At 41.2% G+C, this 26,569-nt stretch overlaps 1 protein-coding gene across 16 annotated transcripts in view; it reads right to left on the reverse strand.

Moving 5' to 3' along the window:
- The window catches only part of ARVCF (ARVCF delta catenin family member), a 271,201-nt gene that overhangs the window by 159,570 nt on the left and 85,062 nt on the right, over positions 1–26,569 (reverse strand). For 6 of the 16 annotated variants that reach the window (XM_054082701.1, XM_054082700.1, XM_054082714.1 and 3 more), the window contains 3 exons: positions 18,697–18,762; positions 10,049–10,150; positions 5,334–5,571 (listed from right to left, as the gene is read on the reverse strand). In XM_054082701.1, the coding sequence (XP_053938676.1) occupies positions 5,334–5,549 (216 nt within the window). In that variant the 5' untranslated portion in view covers positions 5,550–5,571; positions 10,049–10,150; positions 18,697–18,762. Of the gene's footprint in view, positions 1–5,333; positions 5,579–10,048; positions 10,151–18,696; positions 18,763–26,569 lie in introns of those variants that run through there. The other 10 variants (XM_054082710.1, XM_054082709.1, XM_054082708.1 and 7 more) reach the window with 5 other exon arrangements.

Consider the following 26,569-nt stretch of genomic DNA (forward strand, 5'->3'; position numbering starts at 1 on the left):
TGACACCGAGTCAAAAATTTGTCAGTGAAGCAGGCTGGATTGAAGTTCAAAGTCAAAACATGATCCAAAACTCTTATTTTGCTTTTGAAAGCAAAACAAGCTGTTTTATCACTCCTTTTAGGGGAAGAAGCTAGTCACTAAACCAGATTTGATTTAGAGTTGCAGCCATAGGTCTCTCAGCACATGTGGTCACCAAGAGACCTCCAGAAAGCATGCACAAACCCTACAGCCATGGTTCAGTCACTGTTTGCCCCCTGGCAGCCTTTACCAATTCATGGAATCATAGAGTCATAGAATAGTTGGGCTGAAAGGACCTTAAAGATCATCCAGTTCCACCCCCTGCCATGGCCAGGGACACCTCCCACTGGATCAGGCTGCCCAAGGCCCATCCAACCTGGCCTTCAAAACTTCCAGGGATGGGGCAGCCACAGCTTCCCTGGGCAACCTGGGCCAGTGTCTCACCACCCTCATCGTGAAGAAATTCCTCCTTATGTCCAGTCTAAATCTGCCCCTCTCCAGTTTATACCCATTGCCCCTCGTCCTATCCCCACAAGCCTTTGTGAACAGCCCCTCCCCAGCTTTCTTGTAGCCCCTTCAGGTACTGAAAGGTTGCTCTAAGGTCTCCTTGGAGCCTTCTCTTCTCGAGAAGACCTTACAGCAACCTTCCAATTCCATGGCATCAGGACTATAATCTAGCTTCCTTTTACAGAACTACTGTTTGACATGCAAGAAGTATTCCATAAAGTACGGTAGAATTCTATACAACTTGCAACAAAACTACTCATGTCATACTAGTGAGTGTTACACAAAACCAGTATTCTGAAAAGAAATGTACACCGGAGTGAATTTCTGCTGATGGGCATTTTTAATAATGGCCCTTGTAAAAAACATGTGGGAACATCTCTATCTCTATTAACCAACATATAAGCACACACACAATCTCCATTTTGGGTTTAATTTATTCCAGTACCTCCTTAGCCAAATGTAGCCGATGATATATCTAAAAACCCAAACATAATACCACGCTCATAAGCCCACCACAGGGGACATAAAAGAATGGAATTAACATTCAATTGAAATACATGTTTAATTATTGGATGATGTTGTCAATGCAAAGACTTCTCAGATGAACTTGCGTTACTTCTTACAGGCACAAGAACCACCCTGATAAGCAGAACTCTGCATCAGCACACAAGGGGCTGATTTCTGTTATTAATACCATGTGAGATTTGCAGCTCCCCCAGCTTTCCTACCTGTAAGAAGGGGGATAATACCCCCCCCCCTTCCATAACTGGAATCCCTCTCAAATCCCTAGAGGTCATTGCAAGATCATTGAAGTCAAAGCATTGTTGCAGTATATTTGTTGGCAAAACAGGTTTATCCAATGCTGCACTTTATTTTGGTAACAAAACATTAACGGGAATGAAAATTGTCAATGTGTACCAACAGGGAAACAATCTTTGAATGCAAAAGTTGTTGTGCCACTCCCCAGCTGATCAGACCTGACAGAGCTTCTCTGCAACCCATGGAGCCATGTCAATTTAAATCAACTCACGATATAGCCTTGAGTTTAATAAGTTTCACATGTCTGATGTTTTAATAAAAGTTAAAAAAAAAGATAATATTCTTTATTATTACAAAGTTACGCTCTGAACGGTTGGCTGTCCAAGATTGTACGGCTGCTCTGTGCACTCGGCCCACTAGAGAACGTGCCCTATGCATGTGCTTTCATGTCTCCCTGTCCACCTGCAGTTCCCACTGGGAAGCGCAGCAGAAGGTTGATTTGAAAAGTGAAATAGAACCAGGTAGATTAAAGTAAATATCTCACACATGCCGAGTATTAAGATTTATCAAGCTCGTAAAGAAAAAAACATTTTCAAGTAGATTCTTGAACATGTATAAGACACAATAGGTGCTGCTCATCAGTGACTGAGAAGTTTATCGGACTACGCCTGCCCAGTAACTGATAAAAAGGCAGAGACTGCCAAGGCTCCCACAGTTTGGGACACAAGAGCAACCAAGAAAATAAATTTTTATAGTCTTTACTGCAAAAATTAGGGAAGCGAACACTAATACACACTAACAGACAGCTCTGCTCTTCTTACTACAACCAGGCTTTCACTTTCAGAAACAAATAGCAATGACTGGATGTGTGGCTCCCAGCCCTCAAAGCCAGAGCAAGGAATAAAGTCGAGAACATCCTTAAAAACTGGAAGGCTCTTTAGGAGATTTTTATTAACCTGATAAAAGCTCTATGATTAAAATGCCATTAAATGTTACATTTTTCAGAGTAATGCGAAGGTGTTCATTAGGCAACTAATGACCTTTTGTCCAGCAGGTTCTTCGGCTGGAAGAGCACTTTATTTGACCACTTTAAGATCCACAGTAAGGCACATGTAATGTTGCACATATTCCAAAAGTTCTGGAGCTGAAGCACCCCGATTCGTGTCTCTGCACACAGAGCGCTACGCTCCAACTGAAGCCAGCCTTCCTGCCTGGGGAAGCTCCATAGGGCAGAAGCTAAGCGTCCCCACTTTTTCCGCAGCACAGGGCCTCTTCACCAGGAGCCGTGCTGCTTAACGCCGGCTGTCGTCCAGCAGGAAGGAGAGATGGGTACAGCCAAAGGTTTGGCAGGCCCTGCCTTCTATGGGCTACGAAACCCCAAATGCTTGGCCACTGCCTCAGTAAAAGACTCACTGATATTAATTGAAGATGTTCCAACAACATTTAGAACCTGTTATCGCAACGACAGTATCTCCTAGAAACCCCTCCTCTGGGAATAATTTCCATTAAAGAATAATCTCAGCTACTTCTAATTAATATCTGAACAAAACATTAGTGATTTGTTTGGATTGTCCAAGTCTTCAACTTCTCCTGTTAAAACCAACTTTAAGATACTTCTTAGAAAAATCCCCCACACTTTCTTCATGTAAAATTAAGAAGCCTCAGCACAAGTCCTTTGGCAATTACAGCATTTTGCCCTCATTTGCAGATCCAATAGTTCTTATCAGGGGCCAAAAGGCACAAAGCCCCATTTGCTCCCAGCAATTGTCCACAAGCACCCCACGGTTCCCATGTTCCATTTGAGTATTCTAAATTCTAAATTCACACTGAGCAGGCAGGACTCGTAAGCGGAGTGAAGGAGGTGGCTGAATGGACCGCCTGGGACAAGGGGCTGTTGTTATGGAGTGAGTTTAAAGTTGGGATTTAAAAAAAATAAGACAGTGCTGGCAATAAGATCCACAATGTATTAATTGGAATCAGCATTTGCATAAGACTTTGCTTTTGTCTTTCGGGGACCTCATAAAATGGTTACACACTTCTGGCACATTGCTGAGATAGAATTTTTCCTTTTCTATTAGTAAAAAAGGAGCATGCTCAGGGACGTGGTTTAGTGGTTCATAGGAATGGTTGGACTCGATGATCCTAGAGGTCTTTTCCAATCTAATGATTCTATTCTACGATTCTATATATTACAAAAAAGGTACTGAGAGAGACTCAATCAAACCTTGTCTATGAGGTTAACACTTCCCTTTGATGGATTCCACTTTCACAATCAAAAAATATGGAAAACTGGTGCCTCGTTGTGGATTCATTGGAGATTATTTGGCATATATTATTGTCATATTTCAGAATAACTAGATTTATTTTGTAATGTTACTAACAACAAAAGGTGGGATATGGGACAAGCAGAAGCCGGCTAGCCCTCACTGAAACAGAGTCAGAAATAGCTGCGTGTCCCTAGAGGGTGGCAGCAGTCCCTACAGAGTAGAGAGCCTTTTACTCTGTGTGCTCTTAACAAGGAAAGGCAATAGATTAGTAAAGATGAAATCTTTACATGTTCTCCATAAGAATGAACGTACAAGTTTTGTCCTTCATTTAAACACTAATTAATTCTAGTAAGTCAGGAAGGAATTTGGCCCTTAGTATATTTAATGAAAATTCACACAAATAACCTTACATTAATTCTTAGCGTGTATGTTTAGCTAATCAACCATTTTATTGCACATACAAGCTACTCGAAACACCTCAGCATTCATTATTTATGAACCAAAGCTCCCCACAAGTGGCAACAAGCTGAGTGCACACGGATTCAGCCTGGAATCACTGACAGGGGCTGTTTCTCTGTAAGTGTCACGTAGACCCCAGTAACTTAAATTCCTTCATGAATAAGTTTTCCTGGAAGCGGTCAAACCTTAAGCCATAACGCTGCAGAAAACTCATGCTCCATCAGTTCTGTGGATAAGGAATTTCGTTTTGGAGCTATTAATCAGGCACAATGCACAAAGTCATTCAGGAAAAGTGAAGGTGAACTTGTCATTCATCAAGAAAAAATATGTTAGCACATCTCCCCCCTTCCCAGCCCGGCCATTCAGCATAAGAATCAGAACCTACAGCTCCTACCAGCAACTCTCAGACTTTCAGCCTAACCCGTGCAGGCTGCTCCTTTCACATTAAGTCCCATACTCAAACATCTACACATACAGAAACGTGGCAGCTGCTAACAGAAAAGCTGTGCTAGCGTAATTTAATGTAAAGTCTGCCTGAATGCAGCTCAATGCAGGTATAATTGTAAAACAGTCTGGTATAACTGAGAAACAGCCTTTAGAATCGCTGTAGCCTGGAGTTTCTCTCTGAATTGAACAGTGTTTTCTTAGGAAGCGGTCCTTCACAAACCATACTATTGCTTCTGCATGACTTACCTTACACGTCAGAGTGATTTGCTAGCTTAAAGCAATTTAGGAATGAAAGTAGTTTATCATTCATTGCACATTTAAATAGTTAAAACACATATCAAGCAAAACAATATTTGGAAATCTAAGGCTACCACAAAGCCAGTTTGCATCATTAAAATGAAGTCTATCAATTCAATAAACATGAGAAACAAATGATGAAGTTCTCCCTACACAAACAATAAGACTTTGTAGGAGGGAAATCCCAGCTTTTCATGCTGTTACTTCTATTCAAAGTCCAACCATTTCTAATGGAAATTTTGTTTGCCATGGAGATTATGATTCAGCCTTGGTTTTCAATCACCAGCACATCACCATACTTACAGCAAGTGCATAGATCTCTCTTTACGGTTTAAGGCTCAAAGACAAACACACTTTTATAAGTATCCCAAGACCCAAGAGGAAGCAAGAGCAACTTCTGAGCCAGGGCTCTGAAGTCTGAGCTACCAAATTAATCAATGAACCATAACACCTCCAGGATATCAGAAGACAAGCTATGGAATGAAATGCCGACAACAAACAAGATGCACCTGACTTTCTGGAATGGGAAATTCTGGAATAGGTGAACTCTAGCAACAGATAAAATGAGCAGGCTGTTACCTGCAGTACAAGCTGCTGCCAGGCGGTTGCCAGTGGCTGACCATTGCCAATGTTGCAAATGCTCATTCGGTCTGCTGGCTGACTGGCACGCTCAAGTTGCAAGGAGACATTGCGCCGCTCTTCCTCAAGTGCACGGGTAAGCCGCTCGAAACGAGCTTCTTGCTCCTTAACAGATGCCAAAATGCTGGCAGCGGACCTGATATCATAGTCATCCATGATTGTTTTCAAATGCTCCTGCCTGTTAACTGACCAGGGCAAATGGAAAGGGTCAGGTAAAGGGGTGGGGAGGGCACAGGTCAGAGGTTAAGAATAAAAATGCACATTGTTAGTCACCCTACTAAAACACTCTAAGAAGCAAACTGCACTGCTCTTTTAAAAGACTTCCTTTCCAACCACTGATTTTATTTTAAATTAAAATTAATCCAAGGCTTCCACGTTCAAAAAAGAAAAAAGCCATATGCTCACCTTGGAGAGAATTTATCTTTCGGTCCTTTGATCTTTTTGCTAAAATTGCTCTGACAGAGGTTTTCATCCCTCTTGCAAAGCTAATTTCACTGTGCAAATAATAATGTGCTTAAAAGAACGATATAAAAAAGATATGGCTTTGGAGCGGATGAGGAACACAACCTTTCTCACTACAGACACCTGGATTTTTTGTCTCTAGGAGTGGAAGTGAGAAGTTTAACATTTTTAAAGACAGAAACTTCATGGTACAAGAAAACAGTTGTGTCCTTTTTTTCCTATGTGAATGGATATGCTTCAGCCCCTCAAAAAATTTAGCAGACAGAACATGAAAATAGTTTCCTATTTTAAATTATAGGAGTACACTCTAATATGGAAAATATTTTTAAATGCAGACAGTGCAATTGCAGTTGAAATGTGCTTGATGATTTCAGCATTGGAGCCAATGAAACAGTCCTTCATGCAGCTGTTTGCCAATAATGCAAATGAAAAAGCCAAAATCAAACACCTTCCATGGAAAACACACAGGACCACTTGTCTCTCGGTGCAGGAGAAGAACTGAGAGACCAGCTAGCTGGGATAGATCATCTGCTGTATGTCTTCCCTAGCAGGCTTATAAAGTATTCCGTTTAAAACCCTGTCTCCATCTGTATGGTGCATGCAGCAAAACTCCCCACTGATTCCTCAGATCTATCATATGAACATCAGTTAAAAGGTTCTCATAAAAGTATAAAATCAGCAACATAATATCAGCTTAAATGGTGGTTTCAACAGAACTCTTGCACTAAAGCTAACAGAGTAAATAGTTTACTGCCCTTTACTACCAGACTACTCTCAGCATCTCTGATATGAGCATCTCCGAGAGGAGAAATCCTGTAATTCAAGAACAGTTCATATTCTGTGCTAGGAGTTAAGTCCCCTGAAACTGTCCCTTGATGTGCAAATGGGGAGCAGATCCTCCAGGGATTCTGGTTTTTTTTCGTCTAACAACAAGGACTTCCATGAGCACTGGCAGTACCAAAGCCCCGGTTCCTGGAGCCTTTAGCTGATGCATACTCTGGACTGATACTTTTTCCATGGCTGTTACATTTATTGGATCCCTCTCCCACACTGATTCTTCAGTAGCTAATGATAATGTGGTCATCACTGTTAAACTCCCAAACAAGGGATATTAGCCAACAGTAAGCTGCGTGTTTTCATATGGTGTGTTGGAAACTCATAAGTAGGGCCAAGGTCTTCCATCTTTTGTCATATACAGTTGAAACCATCCAGTGGGCCTAAAAGACTCTGGGGCAGACGTAACAGACCCCAAACCGGTGGCATAAACCTTGATTTCGTGGGAAATAACCTGCCAGTAGCTCCATGGTTCACTGTTAACTCCTAGGGAGTTGCTTTAGAAAGGAATCGGAAATCATGTTGGAAACAGTATAAGGATTACCATATATTAATCTCATAACATTTTTTTTAAGCATTTCATGTTTTGAGGCCAGTAAGCAGAAGTACCTTTCCTGATTTATGCACTGATTTAACTTGTTGAGATTCTGAAAGAAAACCAGAAACCACTGAAGGGTTTTCAAGGTGTCACAAACCAGTCAAATACAGACCGAGCTGTCAGCCTCAGAGACCTTCTGCTCTGAATGTTGTTCTGCTAGAATATGAAAAGTCTATCAAACCTTCAGAGAGTACGTTGGGCTCTGCAGAGGGAATCACACCCATCTAAATGGACGGCGTGGCTCACAGAACATCTGTGTAACCTGGGACAGGACTGCGGGACTGACCTGCTGCATCTCAGCAGGATTTAGCCCGGGCACAGCCACACATAAACAGAGTCAGACTTTCCAGACCTAAGCTGGCTCCTGCGCAGCCAACTCGCATGTTTCAGCTTTTGTGCATCTTTGCTTTGCACAGATGGAGACTGCTCTGTTTGCTGTCTTTCCTCCCAGCAGCGCAGACATGCCCACAGACTCCTCAGAGGGAGTGCGAAAGAAGCGGGACTCCACAGACCCACGCACGAGCCGTATTGTGGGGAAAACACACACAGAGGCTGGGGTGGGAGGCACTGCTCATTCTTCAAGACGGCTGCCTGGTTACCGCTTATCACTGCCCTTACGCTAGGGCAGGGGAACAGCCTGCCTGACACAGATCCAAATATGCCTCAGACAAAGGGATACTCCAGGCCCAAGAGAAGAGCGAGCCTGAGTGGGCCAGGGATGAATGAATGGAGACAGGATCCTTCCAGGTGCCGCCCAGCAGGATCCTGTGCCTCCTCTACCACTGCGCGCAGGGAGCGCCTCTCTAGCAGTCCACGGGCTGCACCTAAACCAGCTCTTCCCCACAGGCGACTGTGACCTGGCACAGCCATTACGGATACTTCTACGGACTAATTTCAAGAAGTGAATCAAGTATGGACAGAGGAAGAACATGACAAGATGCAAACTACCGTAACCACATTTTAAAAAACAGGTTCCCTCTAGAATCTATAATGCAAGTTTCTGTTCTAAGGAGAAGCATTACCAACAGCACATGAAAAATTGCAAAGCACCTCCTCTAAAGCAGATTCTGAAGCAGTAACAGCTTTAATAAAAAAAGTCACAGCTGATGACTGACCTGGTACATAACTTTCAAGTCACGTTCTGAGTATGTGACAAACATCCCATTGAGAAAATCCTTAATGAGCTATAAGCCCTTGATGCCACACATGAGAGAACCTAGAAAAATCTGGGTACTATAAATGGTACAAGTCTCAAGAGAGCTACAGAGATCTCCACGCAGAAAATATAATGTTAACCTCCTTACAACCATAAATATTGTGCTTCTTTTCTCTGTGCAAATAAAACACAGGCAGAAAATAAACTGTATAAATTTTCAGATGTACAATTAGTGACCATAAAAATCCTAACTGCTATGCAGAAACAGCAGCAGGACCAATAACTGCTTTTTAAGAACTGTTGGATGAAGACAGACTTCTGCATTTCAAATATTTTATTAGTAGATAAATACTTGCTTGCTGTTGATTCACTCCCAGTTATTTACCCAGGGTTTCAACAATTTACATTATCAGCAGTCTAGACTAGAGGAGAAAAATAAAAGTACTGACTCATGAGTTAGTTACTGAGGCTGCCACTTGCAATTTGCTACCATTTGTAAATAAATTCAAGTGCATTGAAAAGGGTATAAATAAGTGAAAATATTAAACCTATAGGAGCCAGGTAAGGATTATTCCTTAGGCTGCACTTCTAAACAGAGCAAACACTTGCCTACAGAGTGTCAAAGGCTACGCTGACAGCAGCAAATCGTTCTCCTGCCTACGTGTCTCTAAATATATTAGTTTTGCATTGGAGCTGGAGCAAAGGAAGAGGATCTGTTTTTTCCGACTGTTCATATGAAAAACTAATGCATCAAAAGGCCTCCTATGAATACTTGATACAGCTTAAGTGCTCAACAGGAAAGAAAATCAGCCCTCTGCAGAGTCAGAAAGGGGGTCCTCGGCAGTACTGATGTGCTGGCTCACGCCCAAGTCTGCAGGCTGCTGGAAACAGCAACACGCCGAGGGCCACTGATACGCTGCCAAACGAGCGAGTTAACTCTGCACACTGTTTTTGCTAATATAGGGTGAAGCTGATAGTCAAGAGTTTTTAAAGTGCCCTTGAGATTAAGAAGGGTCAAGTTCTATGAGATTTGGGCACCTAAATCCTAACCAACCTGGAGAATTTCAAATCCCCTGCCCTTTTCAAAGTGTTCTGCCTGCCTACAGCAACGAGGTACTTGAGTAAGCTGCGTCTGGAGAGAGCAGCGTCCATCAGTCAGCTACAGAACATCACAGAGGCTTCTCTCAGCGGGACGGGAAGTGGCTCTTGGGGCACACAGGAGTTTCCTTACATTCAATAGACTGAATACTGAGCATAGGTGTCCCGCTATTGCTTTCTCCCAGCCCCACACCACTAGGCCCTGCTGACAAGAGATGGTACTATAATGAGCAACGAGAAGCTTGTACGTACAGCAAATCAGCAGCTGTGGGAGCAAACATGAAGACCTGCAAGCATGCATGGAAAATAGTTACTACATGCTTCTACAGGGAAGAAAACCATCAGAATGAAAGCAAAAATGGGGCTTAAGTAATCTGTGGAACTGAAGCGTAATGCATGCCAATTTTATTTTCACCCTGAAGTGCCACAAGAGATGAGTAGCAAAAAATGACTGCTATTCCCCATGCAACATCAGAAGGCATGCAGAGAAAACTAAGCCATACACACCTAGAGGACTGCCGGGCTCTGGATGTTAGATCTGCTGCAGCATCACCCACGATGACTACAAAAGTGGAGACAAAGCAGGAGGGTAGCCTCAAGCAGAACCAGCTACAAGAGAGAAGAAAGAGAAAACACAGTTAGTTAATAAGGTATTACAACCTCTTCTGTACACAGTCGTGTCCCAGGCTCTCCTCGCTGTGTTGTATGATTTATTGTACTGTTTTCCTTCTAACTTGGATGAAAAAGAAACAATATTCAGAGAAGCCAATCCCGAGACTCCTAAGGAAAAGAAAAAAAAAACCCGTTCTGGTTAATCTGATTTGTTATCAGTGATTCGTCATCAATACTTGCGTGCTCCTGTGAGACTGATTGTTAAAGTCCTGAATGAGGGAAAACTCTGGACTGAAATGAGGATTTTGAATGCTACAGGACTGGACATCGGAGCCAAACATTTTAAAACAAAGTAACCTAACATGATGCTCTCAGACATAAGAATAATTATTCATGCACAAAAGTTTAGGCCCCGTGTCTGACCTACGAGCTCCCAGATGGCTCAGAGTCACTCCACAGATTCCTGCTAGAGCGGGTACATCCATTGCTAGAAGATGCACACTATACAAGAGCTTACAGCCACTTTGATCTACCTGCCTGTAATCTAATCCTGTACAAAACCCAAGTGAAAGTTGGTCTGGGGACATTAGCTCATCTGGGCAGCTCTGTAAATCTCTGATCTGTTTTGTCTTAAAACAGTTAGCACCAAAACTTCTCTGGGTCAGCATCTTAAATTTTTGCTGGAGAACGTATAGAACAGAATGTTTCACAAAGGCATGGCTCTGCGAAGCAACAGATCCGGTTTTAAGCTACTACCACATCAGAAATGCTGCAACCACATGGCATGAAATGTTGAGCCAGTACAAACTCATTTTGCTGGTTCAAGTGTTTTAGAACATTTTCAGAGTGCAATTTTGCCCCAGCAGATGTTATGCTTGACCAGGTACTATCTGCCTTCCTGAAGCCAGCATAAACACAATTTCTTGCGCTTCAGCCAAATTACCAGAAATATGATCCTTTATTTGCATGGATACAATCTCAAAGGGCATGGAACCATCAAGCCACAAAACTCATTTTTCTTAAACTAACAGAAGTAAATTCTATGCTCAAAACTTAGCAGATAGAACAAAACCATGCAAAGGTATGCCCAAAGATGAAAGTCAGGAGGCAGAGTGAGAGAAAGACTAATTGTCAAGTAGAAGACCAGAGGAATTATACTAAGCAGAATTCAGTTTCTACAGACAAAAAAAGCAACACATCAGAAAATAATATATACATATATATATATATAAATAACATGTAAAAAATGCAAATAAACTGCTTCTCAGACTTTATGGTGAAATCTGTCTTGAGCCTGGCTCCTCTCGTTGCAGCTCCTTTTGACCGAGTTCTAATTTGACCCTTGCTGACAACTTCCACCAATGAAAAGCAATGAGGAATTCCAAAGAAAGCTATTTCAATGTGGTTCTCTCATCAGCACAGAGAGACATACCGTGTTGGTGTCAAAAGAAACAAACAAAAAAAGCTGGTTAGGGCTTTTTTGTTCCTCTGATCAGAAGCAGTCTGTGAAACAAGGCTTCAACTAGGGAAGGACAAGGGCAGAGGAAATGCCAACAGGAAAACTCCTTGAGAAGGAGCTTTGGCTCTAAGGAACACTGCAGCTCACCTGTTCTCTTATTGCAACAAAAATCTGTATGTGCAACATTTAAAGTTTTACACCAGTACGAAATTTCATCCGATCATTCAGCAGGAATAATTTTGTAGAATAAATTTGAAGGATGTCATGCTACAATCTGGGTTTGGCAACACCAACAAAAGAATCCAGACAACGTACATCTTTGAACACACAAGACAGCTCCAACACTCCACTCTCAACAGAGCTGGCTCTGGTCAGGAGCACCATGGCATCTCCAACCTTCCCATAACAGTTCCCATACCAGTCCATTATAAAATTTATACTTTAATTAGCCTCTTAGTTAGAGGCACTGAAATCATATTATGTTAACCTACAAAAGACAGAGTTCTCAGCAAAAAGAAATACATAATTTTCTTATCTCTAATGCAATCTCTCTCATGGATTCATCGGTGAACGTTTAAATGATACCAGTCATCTTTCTACAGCTTCCCTTCAGTAATGATTCCTCACTTCAGCACTTTGCTACCTGGAAGTTTTCACGTTTTCCTTCTAAAATGTCATGCAGTGTTTTCAGGGCTTGCTGACACAGTGTGCCGACACAGCTTTAATTACATTGTAGCTCTGTTTCCCTAACAAGATCCATTTCAACTGCTACACAGTACTCCCAAATGGAAAGGAAAATAAACCAGAGCAATACAGAACACACTTCTAACAACTGCATACATATAATAGCATACATAATTCAGTAACGCATTAAGCTTCAAATTGAAATATTTTTACAAGGGCACTTTTTAAAGTAAAGTAAATGTTTTAACCTATGATTACTTTTACCCAACATAAAAAAATTTCGATTTCTCCTGGAAATTTATCATTCCTAGACAAGAGCAGCATACCCACACCTCTCTGAAGCGGAGCACTTGCTCTCCAGGACCTAAGAACTTGTCTACCCCACATCAGCTGAACTCCATCACAGGACTCTCGTTATGCCACGCAGCCTTCAAAGATCGGTGTTTGTGTTAATTAAGCATAAAACAGTACAGCAACATGGCATCACATTACGTCACGCCTACCAGGTGTCCACATGAAGGTTTAATGGCGTGTGTAACAGCCCATAAATTCACACCATGCACTGTAAATGCTTGGGGTAAACAAACCTTCCCCATTTATTTTCAAATGAGTGACTGGGCAGAACAGTTTTTTTAAGTGTCTTCTAGATATGAAAGACTGAGTGAGGCAGAGAAGGCTGAGTTAACTCAGCCACGACCATGAAAATACTAGCATAAATAAATCTTCATTCTCTACATAAAGACAATCACTGTTTTGCACAACTTAATTTCCTTTTATCTACTTTAGTTGGGCAGTATTTGGAAGACAATGCTCCCTCCCCCTCAAGCCAACTCTGAAGTAGCCAGTTGAGCTGAATGATGTGCACAAATCTCACAGAATAATTCAGAATATTTTTATGATTTCAGCAATTCCATTTGTTTAATACTGGAAGCGAAAATGAACAGGCCTATGTTTACAGATCCCCAGAAACTGTCTTCTTCTAGAGAAGTAAAAGGCAAAGTTAAACCTAGAATGAACTTTGCTATTTCTTTTGGAAAATGAATAGTAAATCTGCTGTTTCTCCAACCTCTGACTTCTCTTCTTCTGCCTGGGAACTTTCCAAACACTACTGCCGCCAGCCTAGTAGTTCATAGGCTGATCGCTTTAACACCCTAGAACACATGTCCTCGCATCCTAAAGCTGCTGCACGTCATTGATTTTTCAAAGGTCTCCCCCACAGAAATCAATAAGGAGTTCTACTTAAAAATGTATTGCACTTTGTAGACCCTTTCTGATTCATGTATATTCAGGCTTCCAAGGATTCTCATGGCTGGTTTTGGCAGAAGTTGCACGCACAAAGCCTCAGCCCTTCCTCTGATGCCGGCCTCATTCCCACTGACACCAAGAGAGCCTTCAGCCACGCTTCCACGTGAGCCGAAACAGACCATCTGCGCGAACTTCTATCACATAGGAAATGCCACTGTAACCACTGCATTGGGCTTCTGTCTTCCAGGGAGCTAGGAAAAAAAAAAAAAAGAACCTTCAGGCATCTTATGTGAATGCTAGATAGCATCACACATTAAATTAACTATGAGGCATTGCCCTCTGCATAGCGTTGTATGGACGGACTGGCTTGGATCTCATTTTCAACAGAAATACTTCCTTACTGTAGAGGCTACCTCGCAAGCAGAGACACCAAAAATCAATACATCTATTCCTAGAAAAGGGCTATTTCAATGGAAAAGAGAAAACTATAAAGATCAAAACCAACATAGTTCGCAACTTCACTCCCAAGTTCTTCCCCTAGCATTTTAAAGCTCGGCTTCATTGATATACAATCCAATTACAAATATAGTTAGAACTAGATAATTTTTGAAGTCCTTTCCAACTCAAACCACTCTATGATGCTGTGATATACAAATATTACCAATATATACAAATAAGCCAATCACATGAACAAACTGTCATAACCTTATGCAATTACTTCTACAGAATACTTAAAAGATTTCACTAAACAATATACAAGTATCCTCATTTTTCTTGGCCTCTGCATGGTTTGGGTTCTGGTCAAAGGGCTTCCATTCTAAGAGAAAAGCTACTAACAGGAATGCAGTCCAAAACTGTTTGTAGGGAACCAGAGCCAAGAACAGCCACGTATCTACAAGCATTAAATCTCCATCTCACAAAAGGCAGGACCAAGAGAGTCAATGGGGAGGCAGCAATTCCCACAGCCAGATCAGTTTCTCATTGGCAAAATGGAATAACCGAAATATTACAGCAAGGCTGGAACACCCTGCAGATGGTCACCATAATTCACTCTCAGAACAGACACCAGTGTGCTATCTGCTGTCAGACACAATAAATAACACCATGGCAGGCAGGTCCGCTATGCAGCAGGGCAGACCAACAGCCTGCTTCGGCCATTCCAAATGCTACTGTAAGTGGAAAATCATCATTTCACAACGCAATTTGAGAGCAGAGGGAAAAATCCAACTGCAACCCAGAGAAGTCTTTAAGCTCAGCAACAGATGTGTAAAATGACTTATCTCAACCAGAGGAGTTAATTGATGCTATAAATAGCACTCTGTAGGGGAAAAAAACCACTTAATTATTGTACCCAAAACACATAGTCTAGCTTTGCTTATCAGTAAAACGATTTGCCTTTAAAGACGTGGGCTTGGGTGTTTTACATGTAGATTAACAAAGAGAGATAATTTCATTTCAGGCTATAGAGAGATTTCCTTCCTTTTGTGATTCACAAGAACAGGGCCGCATGCAGCTAAATGAGATCCATAGATTACAGTAGAAGAAAGGACAATAAAACTGCAGAGCTACATTCCTGGGTAATAATGAATGGTTTTTAATTCTAGGGCTCCAATCTCAGGGTTTATGGGGGCATTTCCAATTATTCCTTTTAAGATTAAAGAAAATAAATGCATTAAAAGGATACAGATCCTTTAAGCCATCAAATCAAATACTTAATATGTCCCGTAGTATTTTATGCCAATAAAGAAACTGGCATTGCTGAGGGAAAAAAATCACAGTTCAGAAGTGTCCACAGCAAGCATCTTCCTTTCTTACTGGTTTCAGGAAAAAAAAACAAAACACAACTCCCTCCCCTGTTTCTGTACATGTGTGTCTGTTGAACTCCCCCAGTCCCGTCTAGCAGCTGCGTGGCTGCTCTGCTTCTCCACCAGGGAATGGAAAGCATCACTGTCAACAGGAAAGAAAACTGTCAATATTCATGTTTAATTCTTGGAGCTACTAAATCAAATAAATTCTATTAGCTGCTCACCAACCAATCCCACTGCATCACTCTCTCATACCTCAACCCCTCTCAATAAAACCAAGCAGATTTTGACCTTACATTGCTTTAAACCAGGAACAGCATCAATGGAGATTAAAGCAATATAAAAAGAGGAAAGGAATAGAATGAGGCCCACTAGCCCTAATTCTCTCCAGTAACATCTGTCTCGTTCTAAATCAAGTATTTATTTTTTTTAACCAAGCAAAATCTGGAAGCCTGAGGCACTAAGTAGATCTACTCCATTAGACCAAAACCATAGATCTGCTTCCTGCAATTGTACATGTAAGTTCAAAGACGGCAGTGGTGGACCCATCACTGTTGCAGCATCTGTACATTTAAAATGCAATCCAAGTATATTTTACCCTTGTAAGATTAAGAGGTAATCCAAGTTTGTGCTGATTAACACCACAGCTTCTTAGTGTAACAAGGCAAGCATGCATTTGAGAACTAATAAATAGTATCTGAGCAAAATAGAAGTATTTAGCTCATCTAATGTCTTGAATAATCATCCAGTTCATGCATAAACATATATAGGCAGGAGAAACAGATACATTTTAATGAGAGTCTTGGAAAGACTCATCGTTCCATATGATGAATTTCGGCACGTAGCATCTCTCATCAACAGAAAGGTCTTTGTTAGTCATGGCAAAAGCACTGTGCTCCAAAGCCTTGCTTGGCCTGTCGGCAGGGGCAGGGAGCGGAGAGCACATCACAAGAACTGCCGCTTCGACTCCTCTGTTTTCAGGGACAAGACACTGCTGAATCTTCAAAGCGGAAATCTTTATCGCTCAGAAGCTTTTTCTATTCTATTAGCCAAGCATATTGGCTTCTTTGGAGTTAAACTGAAAGTCAAAACACCCTTCAGAGAATAATGTTGAGGATGCGTCTGCTTCCTGTCACTGGGCAGATACAGATGCCATAGTAACTCCATTGATTAATCCAGGCTTAAGCGTTCTTCACTCATTTAGCTCCTCACTTGCATGAACCAGAAATGCAGTGCTGTGCTTTGTCTGCAAACTGCTGCAGTCATCCATGTGTCAAACAATACTTTAATTACAACACTGCAAGCAGTAATTTTCACAACTAAGTCATACCTTTATTAGAAGAGCCTTTTATTCCTTGGCTTGTATCTCTATCAAAATTTAAACATTTGGGCTGAAGTTTTCCCTGGTAGATCTTTCCTTTGGGCTGAATTTCTCTTTCAGGAAAGCTTCAGTGAGAATAATTCGACAGTTTCTTAATAGCAGTTAGGAAAAAAATTGTGTAAGTTTCTTCCAGTAGTGGTTCCGAAAACAGGGTCAGGCAGCTCACCATCAGTCCTCTTCCGCCCCTGCAGTCTTGCGGCCAGCAACATTCCAACACTCACATCCACTGTTCAGATATTCCCTCTTTTCCTGATCCTTCTCTTTCTGCCTGTGAGGCCTTGTCTGAACCTGGCCTTAGCAGAGGCCTCCATTTCGCCTGGATGACCACCACAGTTAATGTACACCTTCTATGCTGTAGCTGACCCTGACCGGAAAATCACCATGAACTGAGGAAAGTATCGGATTTAGAGGCTCACTAACAATTGTCTTTTGGACAGATTGTTTTCTTCCAGATAGCTATAGCTACACACTATCCTTTCCGAAGCTATCCTATTTTTTTACCTTTGACTTGTCAATGTTTTTTGTAGCTTGTGTCGCTCATCAATGACATTCCTTTTCTCCAGGAATGCACTAATCACTAGTGCCTAATTACAGTTATTTGGAAGCAGAAATACTTCTTCCAGATCTCTGAAGATCCGCCCCAAGAACCAACTTTCTATTCAACCACCCCTTTTCAATAACCATTCTGCTGATAACCGTGCTGAGAAAAATAATTTTGTTTTAACCATATAGCCACCTGCAATGTTTAAAACAAATTACCTCTAACAAAATGAAAATCCTGCACTGTATAAATAAGATTGTATTCCAGCTACAATAAACACTTCTTACTCATTTCTTTAAGGCTATATAAGTAATAGAGGTAAGTAGCAAACAATTCAGGCAGCAAGTACCATGTAAACCCTGTTGAGAATCCTTCTCACAAACAGCTTTGAAACTTTAAATGGGCTATATGATACTTTTATTTTTGGCATATATAAAAGGGAAAATAAATGTTTAATCTAAAAATAATCAAATGAAAATAGAAAGAACTTTATAAAAAACAGCAATGTGATACTTGTTTTTCCGAGGATTATTTTTGAAGAATGCTTGGCCACAACCACCTACACTGAGAAAAATAAAGCAGTACACAGAACGGAGTTGTATTTCAGGAAAAAAGAACGAGTACTTTAATATTTAATCCCATCATTCACCACCAAGTCCCCAGATTTAAACCAGACACATCAAAGTACTGAGGTGAACTCAGACCAGCTGAAAATGCTTGTGGTCATCCTGTAAGCAACCAGAGGACCGGCCTTTTCATCTCAGGGAAGGCTGAGGCACAGCGGCACGGGGGGGAGTGCTGAGAGCAGGACACATCTTAGAAGTGCTGCCCTTACTGTAGAAAGAGGCGGGATGCGAGACATTATAACCACAGCCTTTCATCAAGCTTGTTCAGGTGCAGAAGAACCTCGGGAAAGCAGGAGCACAAACCGAGAACAGGACAGGAAGGGAAGGTTTGGAGTTTCCCTGCTGTAAATGTGGCCACAGGAAGAAGTCACACAGAAACACTCCCCGCTCTGTCAGGATAGAATGAAACTCAGTGAGATTTTCCATCATAGAAGGAGAAGGGAGACATGGACCGGAGAAGCAGTGAAGTCACAAAAAGAGGGAAGTGTCCGTTTTCCTGAGCTAGCACTTGAATTTCACCCTCACCCGTGCCTCAACCCTCAGCACAATACAGAATTAGAGAGGTTCCTGTCCTGGTCCCACGGTGTTAAGATATATCATGGGTATTTCCTTCTTTCTGGCCCTCAACAATTCTACCATTATTTTTAAAACAATTTTCAGTAGGCCTTCAATAGCAAACCAATGAATTTCTGAGAGGTACAATGATAATTAAAAAAATGAAAGGATTATGATGTAAGAACATTTATAATGGCAAAGCAGCAAAACACTTGAGACTCGGTGAGCAACTGCAGAAACACAATACCTTTTATAGTGTTCCTTTCTTGCAGTGGCTTTAAGATAGAAATTCTCCCTTGGTTTGACGAGAACTCTGCCAGAGAAACAAAGAAACATAACACAAAAAGACATTTTTATTCATCTAGATGAAGTAGGAAGAGGGGATTATTTTTAAATATTTGATTATGTTTACATAATGCGGTGGCAATCTATCACTTCCATCTCCTCTTGGTGCCCCCTCCCTTCCTGAGCCATGCTGGAGTACAAAGAAGTGTTACATCTGACAGGTATTCCACCATCACCCGAAACCCCAAGAAAATCCCCCAGAACTGGTGCACAGAAAGCGAATCCCTTGGAAGAGCTCATCAGGATAAGTAGCTATTACAGTCCTCTGGATTTCTGCCCCAGTGCCACCTATATGTGGCATATGTTTGATATGTATATATGTGAAGTTTGATATGTCTATATCAAACATTTCAAACTTAGAATTTAATCCAACACATATTTAATTCCCCATTGATTCATAGATTTAAAACCCAGAAATGTTTCTGTCATAAGCATACACCATAGTATTTTCAGTCATGTAGGTCTAAATGCCATCTCTTGACTCAAAACATATCAGCCACGGCTGCAGAAACACACCTTATCCTCTTTGATATTTTTTCTTTTAGCAGCAGGAAATAAGAGAAATTAGGCCGGGCAGAGATTTACCTTGAAATCCACCTGAAAGAACTCAACAGTTCTCAACATCTCATTTTTGTTTGAGTTTCAGGTACTGCTCTCATTACAGCATTTCCTATCCTCGAAGTTTCTCATTCAGATAGCAAGCGGGATTCTGTGTGTTGGATTCGCGGTCTCCTCCTCTCTGCCCCAGACCGAGAACATTCTGAGCAGATATTCCTGCAGACCATCCTTGCTTAGCCCCCCGCAGGCTGAGGTTTACCCACAAACCAGACCCGCCGCTACCATTCAACTTCCAGCCTGCAACACGGCTTGAGCATCAGAGCCTTCCCCTCCGCTCCTCCATGGCTGGAAGAACAGTACGGCCAAATAAATATATCAGTGGTCAGCAAGGAAAAGCGCTTCAACCCTGCAGACTCACTGTAACCAAACAGCTGCTAAAAGAAAACTATACATCTCTGATATAAGATGAGGGCTTCATTGAAGCCTGATTTCTTTTAGCTTTGTCTCATAACACGAATACGACTGCCTTCTCTAATAGGCTGATTTTATGTATTTTATTAAAATAGTCTCCATTTTAAAGCCATAAATTATTCATTGTTTATGTTTAGTGTCACCCGAGGCTGACAAAACTACTGAAAAAATACACTGCTTGGTTTTTCCATCCTCCTTTTCCACCTGTAGCTTTTCTTTTAGTAGATTCAGAGTCAAGAAGGCAATCAGGCCAAGGCTTATGTCTTGACTTGGGACATCCTGGGTAATACTCAAATCCACTATAGCCTTCACATAGAGCTATGGGCTACTTAACCTTTTTTAATGATATAATCTGGGAAGAAACTGCATTTTCCTACTTCACAAGATCTCATAAATATATATACATATAAAATAGGACGTATCAGGTACTTCAGAAAAGAAACACCTACACTGTTACTGGTGGTCTCCTAGTGATCATCACATTTGTGTAGGCTAAAATTTAGTGTTGGTAATCAAGAAAAAACCTACTCTTTTCAATACAAAACTGATTGTTTCATTTTATTCCTTAAGCAGAATCTTTTGTTAAAACATTCTATACCTTGTGCAACCAGAAAATTTAGGAATAAGATAAGGTAAGAACAGATGATCAAGGCAAGCCTGGAGGAGGCTGCATTGCCAGTAAAACACACCCATCCTGCGGATAAAATGAAGAGGCAGGTCAGCAGGAGCTGTGACTAACTCAAACCCCAGCGGGCTACCTCTTCATGCAGGATGGGCACCGTCCTGCCTGTCTGGTGGGTGACAGTCCCTGACATGCTCTCTGAGTTGTGGCACACAAATGGATCAGCTAACGCTGCCAGACCTTGCCCATCTCAATGTATTCCCCTGGGACCAGTCTAGCTGACACTGGGAAACCAGCTGCTGGTTTCTACTGGCTGGTACCTGCTGCGAGCTTGAGCTCCAGCTCCTGGGAAGCCTGGCGCTTCCCGAGGCTCCTGACTGTGTCGCAGGGTCCCTTTTCAGCCCTTGGCTGCTGCCCTTCCCGTCCCGTGCCCTTGTGCCACAGGGGAGAATGCCACCAGCTTGAACCACATGGCATTTAATGGAACGCCCATGCTTCTTTCCAAAAACACTGCTTGAGGCCAATGACACACTTTTGGTGCTGATTTTAATCAAATATCTTGCAGCTATCAGATGAGAAAGTGGAGAAAAACCTGTAACGCCTTTTCAAACTGCTTGTTATCTCCTACATGTAACTAATAACCCCAGCCACATAGCTACAGATTCTGAGCGAGTTTATGTTTGCTCACCAACAAATGACTAAAAAAATGAAATTAGACAATTAGTCTCTAGCTATAATAACTAATTAAGACAAATATTTTCAGACTAGGAGCTTAACATCAAGACATCAACACTGCAAAGCGTCTGGGAAAGTAAAACATCTATCAGCAAACAATTTCTTGCCATTCAGTGAGTTCCAGAATTGCATTCCAAGCACCACTTCATTCTTCTCTGACTCCAGTGAATATAATTAATTATTAAAAGTTCTTGACATGGTGAGACTGAGTAGCTTATTGCACTATAGGGAAGCTTAGCAACAAATTTTGATGCTGCACCATCACAAGTGTACGCAGCAGTGACAGATCAGTATTTTTAAGGAAGCAGCATAATGGAAAGCACTGTAGCAATCTGTCCTACCACTCATTTCTCCTATTTTGCATCATCTGCTAAGCCAGGGCAGTGCTGGCAATCCACTCATCGTACCTGCTCGGTCCCTTACTCAAAAAGCTTCTGAGCATGGAGCTAGTTCTTGGAAACGACTACAACACAGTCAGCTGGATGGGAAGCAGCAATTTATTTGGTAACAGAAAATTCACCTGCTCATCTGCAGATTCACAGCTGCAGCCCTCCCTACACATTTACAACCCCGAATCAGCCTTAAAGGATGCCCGTTTCTCTTGTTCACAGCCCTACTCAGGCCAACAAGTGTTACACCAGACAAAGAGAGACCAGTGAAAGGATCTTGGATGCAGCGTTAAATTTATCTATCCATGGTTTGTCCGCATTGATTGCAAGAAGCTCACAGCCCCCATTCTATGTTTTCCTCAGTGGGAGCTTTGTTGCAGATAAGTCACTAGAAGCACAGGCAGAGCTGAAGAGTGTTCTTTGAGCTGTATTTCGCATCTGCTGTGATTTACTTCGCTTCACCAAGAGACAAGGAGGTGAAGAAAATGAGGTTTATTTTTCCCCTAAGCTCCTTCTTCCTTCACCGTACGCCCTTATTTGCTGCACTGCTATTTAATTTCACAGAGAAATGCAGGATAGTCTAACTGGTAACATAGTTTTGCTTTTATGTAAGGTATCAGATGGCAAACATGAGGTGTCTGCATTATACAGTATGCATGCACTCTGTCACAACTTGCATCAAAGCATATGGAACAGCCATGGGAAGCGAGGCATCTCCACTTGAAGATGTGACACAAACACTGCCACCACACAACACCCTGACAACAGCAACACCCTGCACTCACCACAAGGTTTTCAAAAAGGCAGACTACAACCTGTTTGATATTCTAATATTTACACTCTATTGTCTTCAGAAATTTACTTAAAATAGCATTATTTTTCAGTTACTTACCAGCTTCAAGTTGCCTTATGAACTCCTACTCATTCTTAATTGTAATGTAAATCAGCGTGTTAACATTGAGCAAGCAACAATAACTAAAGAAGTTCAGACAGAAGGAGTGGCAAAGTGCCCAGAAAGTTACAAATGCCCCAGAACATCTCAGTCAATATGTACAGAAACACAGAACTTTCACAAGAGAAAAAGAGAAGCTCTGGGTAACCGCAGTTACTGCTAATACATTTTATATCAATATTACACCAGCAGCGAAGAGCCTCTGCATCAGTACACACACACGTCACAGAGAAGAACCATGGCTTTTTAAGATGTCAGGACTGAAAATGTACAACAGCCTATAAAACATTGCTCAAGTCATTACACGCTAACAGGGATGTGAATCATTTTTCAAGGAAACGATGGGTGAACTAACTCTGGCAAAAAAGATGCCCCTATTTCCTTGGCTACATTAGTGCCTTGATAAAGACATGGCATATTTAAAGAAAATTTATGAAATGTAGAACTACAAAAGTCAACGTGTAGCGATTCACTTCAATGTGCTAGGATGTAAGCAAGTAAAATTAAAGCTAATCCTTTCTACTGAAGGAAATGTCACAGACTTTTGTGAGTTTGGTAAATTAATATTTATAAGAAGCCCAGATGGTTTAGCGTTTTTAATATTGGACTCAGATTTTCTCCTACACATCAAAGAGAGAAGTTGCATTAAAATTGCAGTTTCTTGATTGCCTCAAACCTAACTGACAGTATTTCCGAGATTTGTTTTCCATCATGTCATCCAGATTAGCAATTGTATACACAACTGGAGATTTGCAAAATCCACCAAGTAGCCATGAATTATACATTCCTAACTCTTTAATGTTAATGCATAATAATCTTCCTATCACGAGCCTGCTGACAGCTGCTAGTACTATTTTCCTAATATTTCTCATTACAGACATAGGCATCTAGGAATAGAAAAACAAGCAGGGATGCACAGACTGACACCACCCAGGTGCAATTATGTTAAACGTCTAGGTAGTAAGAGACTCTGCCAACAGCATTGTTTCAAGAATTCACACAAAAAACAATTGTAGCTGAACACCTTTTATTTTTACAGCCTAATAAGCACAAGAATTCATCATACCCAATTAAATTAAAAAACAGCACTCAATCACTTTTTATGCAAATTCTGAAAAGGAATTTTTTTATATTACATGCTAATAAGAACTTTCATTTAATTTAGCTGATGAATTACCTAATTTTGTTCTCCAGCATACTAAAGATATCCCAATTGAGCACGATAGCTTTCCATGCGGTGACCAAAGTCACCTCAGATGCATAACAGAAGCAGAATAAATTTAATTCACTTGAAATGGGAGGCAAAGGTGATCTTCCAAAAATCTGTAATGAAATCTAATATTGACAAAAGAAGAAAAAATACATCCTGGTCTTAGTGATAACACAACATCAGTGCCAGTGAAGTTCACAGCAGCTGTGGGATGCTGGTTGGAGCAGGCTATGCTCTCTAGAGGACAATCACCCACCTGCATCACCCCCACAGACAAATTCCAGTAACAACTCCCAAACCGACATTTTCACTTTACAAAGACTGGCAGTGAAAAATCATTCCTCATTCAATCACATTTGCTGAAGAATGTTGCACTTAATGCTGATTTTGACAAAGAGTCCATCAGGAAGATTAATTTACCATTATGTAAGAGCTGACTATAGGTTTAATTTCTTTTCTTACAGCTTACACTTCTTTTTTTCCCCCGACATTATATTATACACCTATTAGTTCAACTTCAAATGTAACTTCGCATTAAACTAATAAGCTTGAATTTGTGTAAGAATTATTTTAGAGCTGAAAAATATGCTTTGCAGAAGAGGTCTTTTCTAAATAAAACAGCAGTTTGTCATTAGTAGTACTACTAATTGTATTCCTGTTAATTTACATGATTAATTTAAGTTTAACATTTCCAAGTTACATAAATACCATTAGTTTTAAAAATATGAATGTTCAGAGCAGCCATCCCCAACCATGAAAAGCAAAATGATCTTCACTTATTGAAGACTTTTAACTGCAGCATTACACAACTTCTTTATCAATCAAGAAGCCAAATTAACTGTCTGAAGGGTGAGAAATGGCTTCCAAGCTTGATTTCCTAACTGGAGGTTAGTGCCCCTGTGCAGGGGACCAGCCAGCTCCAAGCTAAACAGAATAGAAGGACAGAAGACACCAAAGGAGACCAGGAGAGAAAGTTAAAAAGGAGGAATCTCAAAAATAAGGGAGAAAAGGGGAAAGAAGCAGCTTCTTTAATTTGTGGGTGAATAGCCAAGTTCAACGCTGACTGCAAGATACAAACCACAGCAGAGTCCAGCTGTGAATTTAGCCAAGGATTCGTATTTTAAATTCTTGAGGCAACCTAGTCAATTCACTGTCATATTTAATTGAAATCGTAGATGAAAAAAACTGAGAAATTAAGCTCTCCCACTTGGCCCCTATTTGAAAATGTTTTGACAAGAGGAGAAAGCTCTTGCCTAGAAGAAAAGGGGTGTTTAATAGATGTGTGCCATGGCTGCGCTACTGAGTTTTAAACTTAATTACTGTACAGCCAATCTATGAAGTTGAAGATGTCTTCAAATAACTACTTCAGCACAAGCAAGCCGGAATTTTTAGAAGCAAACTATAAAATGAAAATGTTTGTTGACCATTTTAAATTCAAAAAACCCTGCAATTTACAATTCATACCTTAGTGTACTTACACAACACGGATTAGCTGTTATAAACCAGCACAAAGCTGTAACAGTTTGGTTCTGATGGCAATAACCAGCAGCCCCCTCCACCAGCACTGTCAGATGTTTGTGTTGATCTGACATCATTCTAGCACGTTCATTACACTGCGCTGCCTGCCAGCGGCTGACATCTCCTGGCTTGGCAATTAAGCTGGCAAGGTCTCAACTCCGAACAAAAGGCAGCTACCAGAAATTTTGTGAAGCTAGGGAATTTCTTACTGAAAAAATGTACTTGAAAAGTGTCCAGCTCCTCCTGAGCACACTCTCAGTGCCCAAATTGAAGCACAAAACCAATGGAAGCAAGCCTAACAACTACCAGTACTTTGTGAATAAAATTAGAGGGTAGCCTAGCTTCACTAAGAACTGCATTTTCTCCATAAATCTGCATCCGTACAGAACAGTCTAACTGGTCTGTGCTGACAGCTACACCACTCGCAGCACTCGCTGCTACAGTGGCACCTAATGCCTCTAACTGGTGTAAGACCTCGTACCGCAGATAGACTTTACCACTCTATGCTAACCAAGCTAAAAGAAATGAACGCTAAGTACAAGTAAGATTGAAGAAATCACATAATGACAATTTGCTGATGGTCAGGGCCATAAGTGAGAAATCCATCTCCTGCATCTCCAAACTAACCCTCTGTCACAGAAGTGATGCCTTCCTCTCAGCCTTAGGAGAGACTGACAGCTGAATGACGCCTCAGTCACATCTCCAACTCATACCGTTACTGACTTAAAGCAGGACTTTTTATCTCTTTCTTTTAATCAGGAGCAGAGAAAACGAGCTTGAAACAACTGGCAGTCCTGCAGTAAGCCTACAGAATGCACAGCGCTCCCGTGGATGGCAGGAGATGCACCCACCTCCCAGAAAACCGATCCAGTGGGTGCACGTGTACACAGCAATGAGCATTCCCAAACCTACAAATTAGACACAACTGGTTAGGAAACCAAGAGGTACAGGTATTATTAGGTAGAATATTAAAAGGTACAGGATTATTTCAGATGTACTGGTATTTTTTAGTTTTATTTTACATTCCACAGAACCATCGATTTCACTGCTGAGGTTTTGGCGAAGAGTAGTTGCAAGGATGTGAAATCTGTCACCTGGGTGACAGTAAGACAGTGTAACACATCTTGTTGGACTTAGAGGTTAAAATTAGGTATATTCTATTTAACTGCCTAACAATGTTGCCGTTTGTTGAAAATAATTTAGTAAGTTCTATTTATTAATGATGAACTGAAGGGAGAAGTTCACATGAAGAGAAAAAGCAGGCTGTCTACTCAGTCATGCACACAAAACAGCGTAACACCAGCACAGATTAAGATCACT

This window comes from Cuculus canorus, chromosome 17 (genome assembly GCF_017976375.1).
Source record: "Cuculus canorus isolate bCucCan1 chromosome 17, bCucCan1.pri, whole genome shotgun sequence".
NCBI classification, from domain to species: Eukaryota; Metazoa; Chordata; class Aves; order Cuculiformes; family Cuculidae; genus Cuculus; species Cuculus canorus.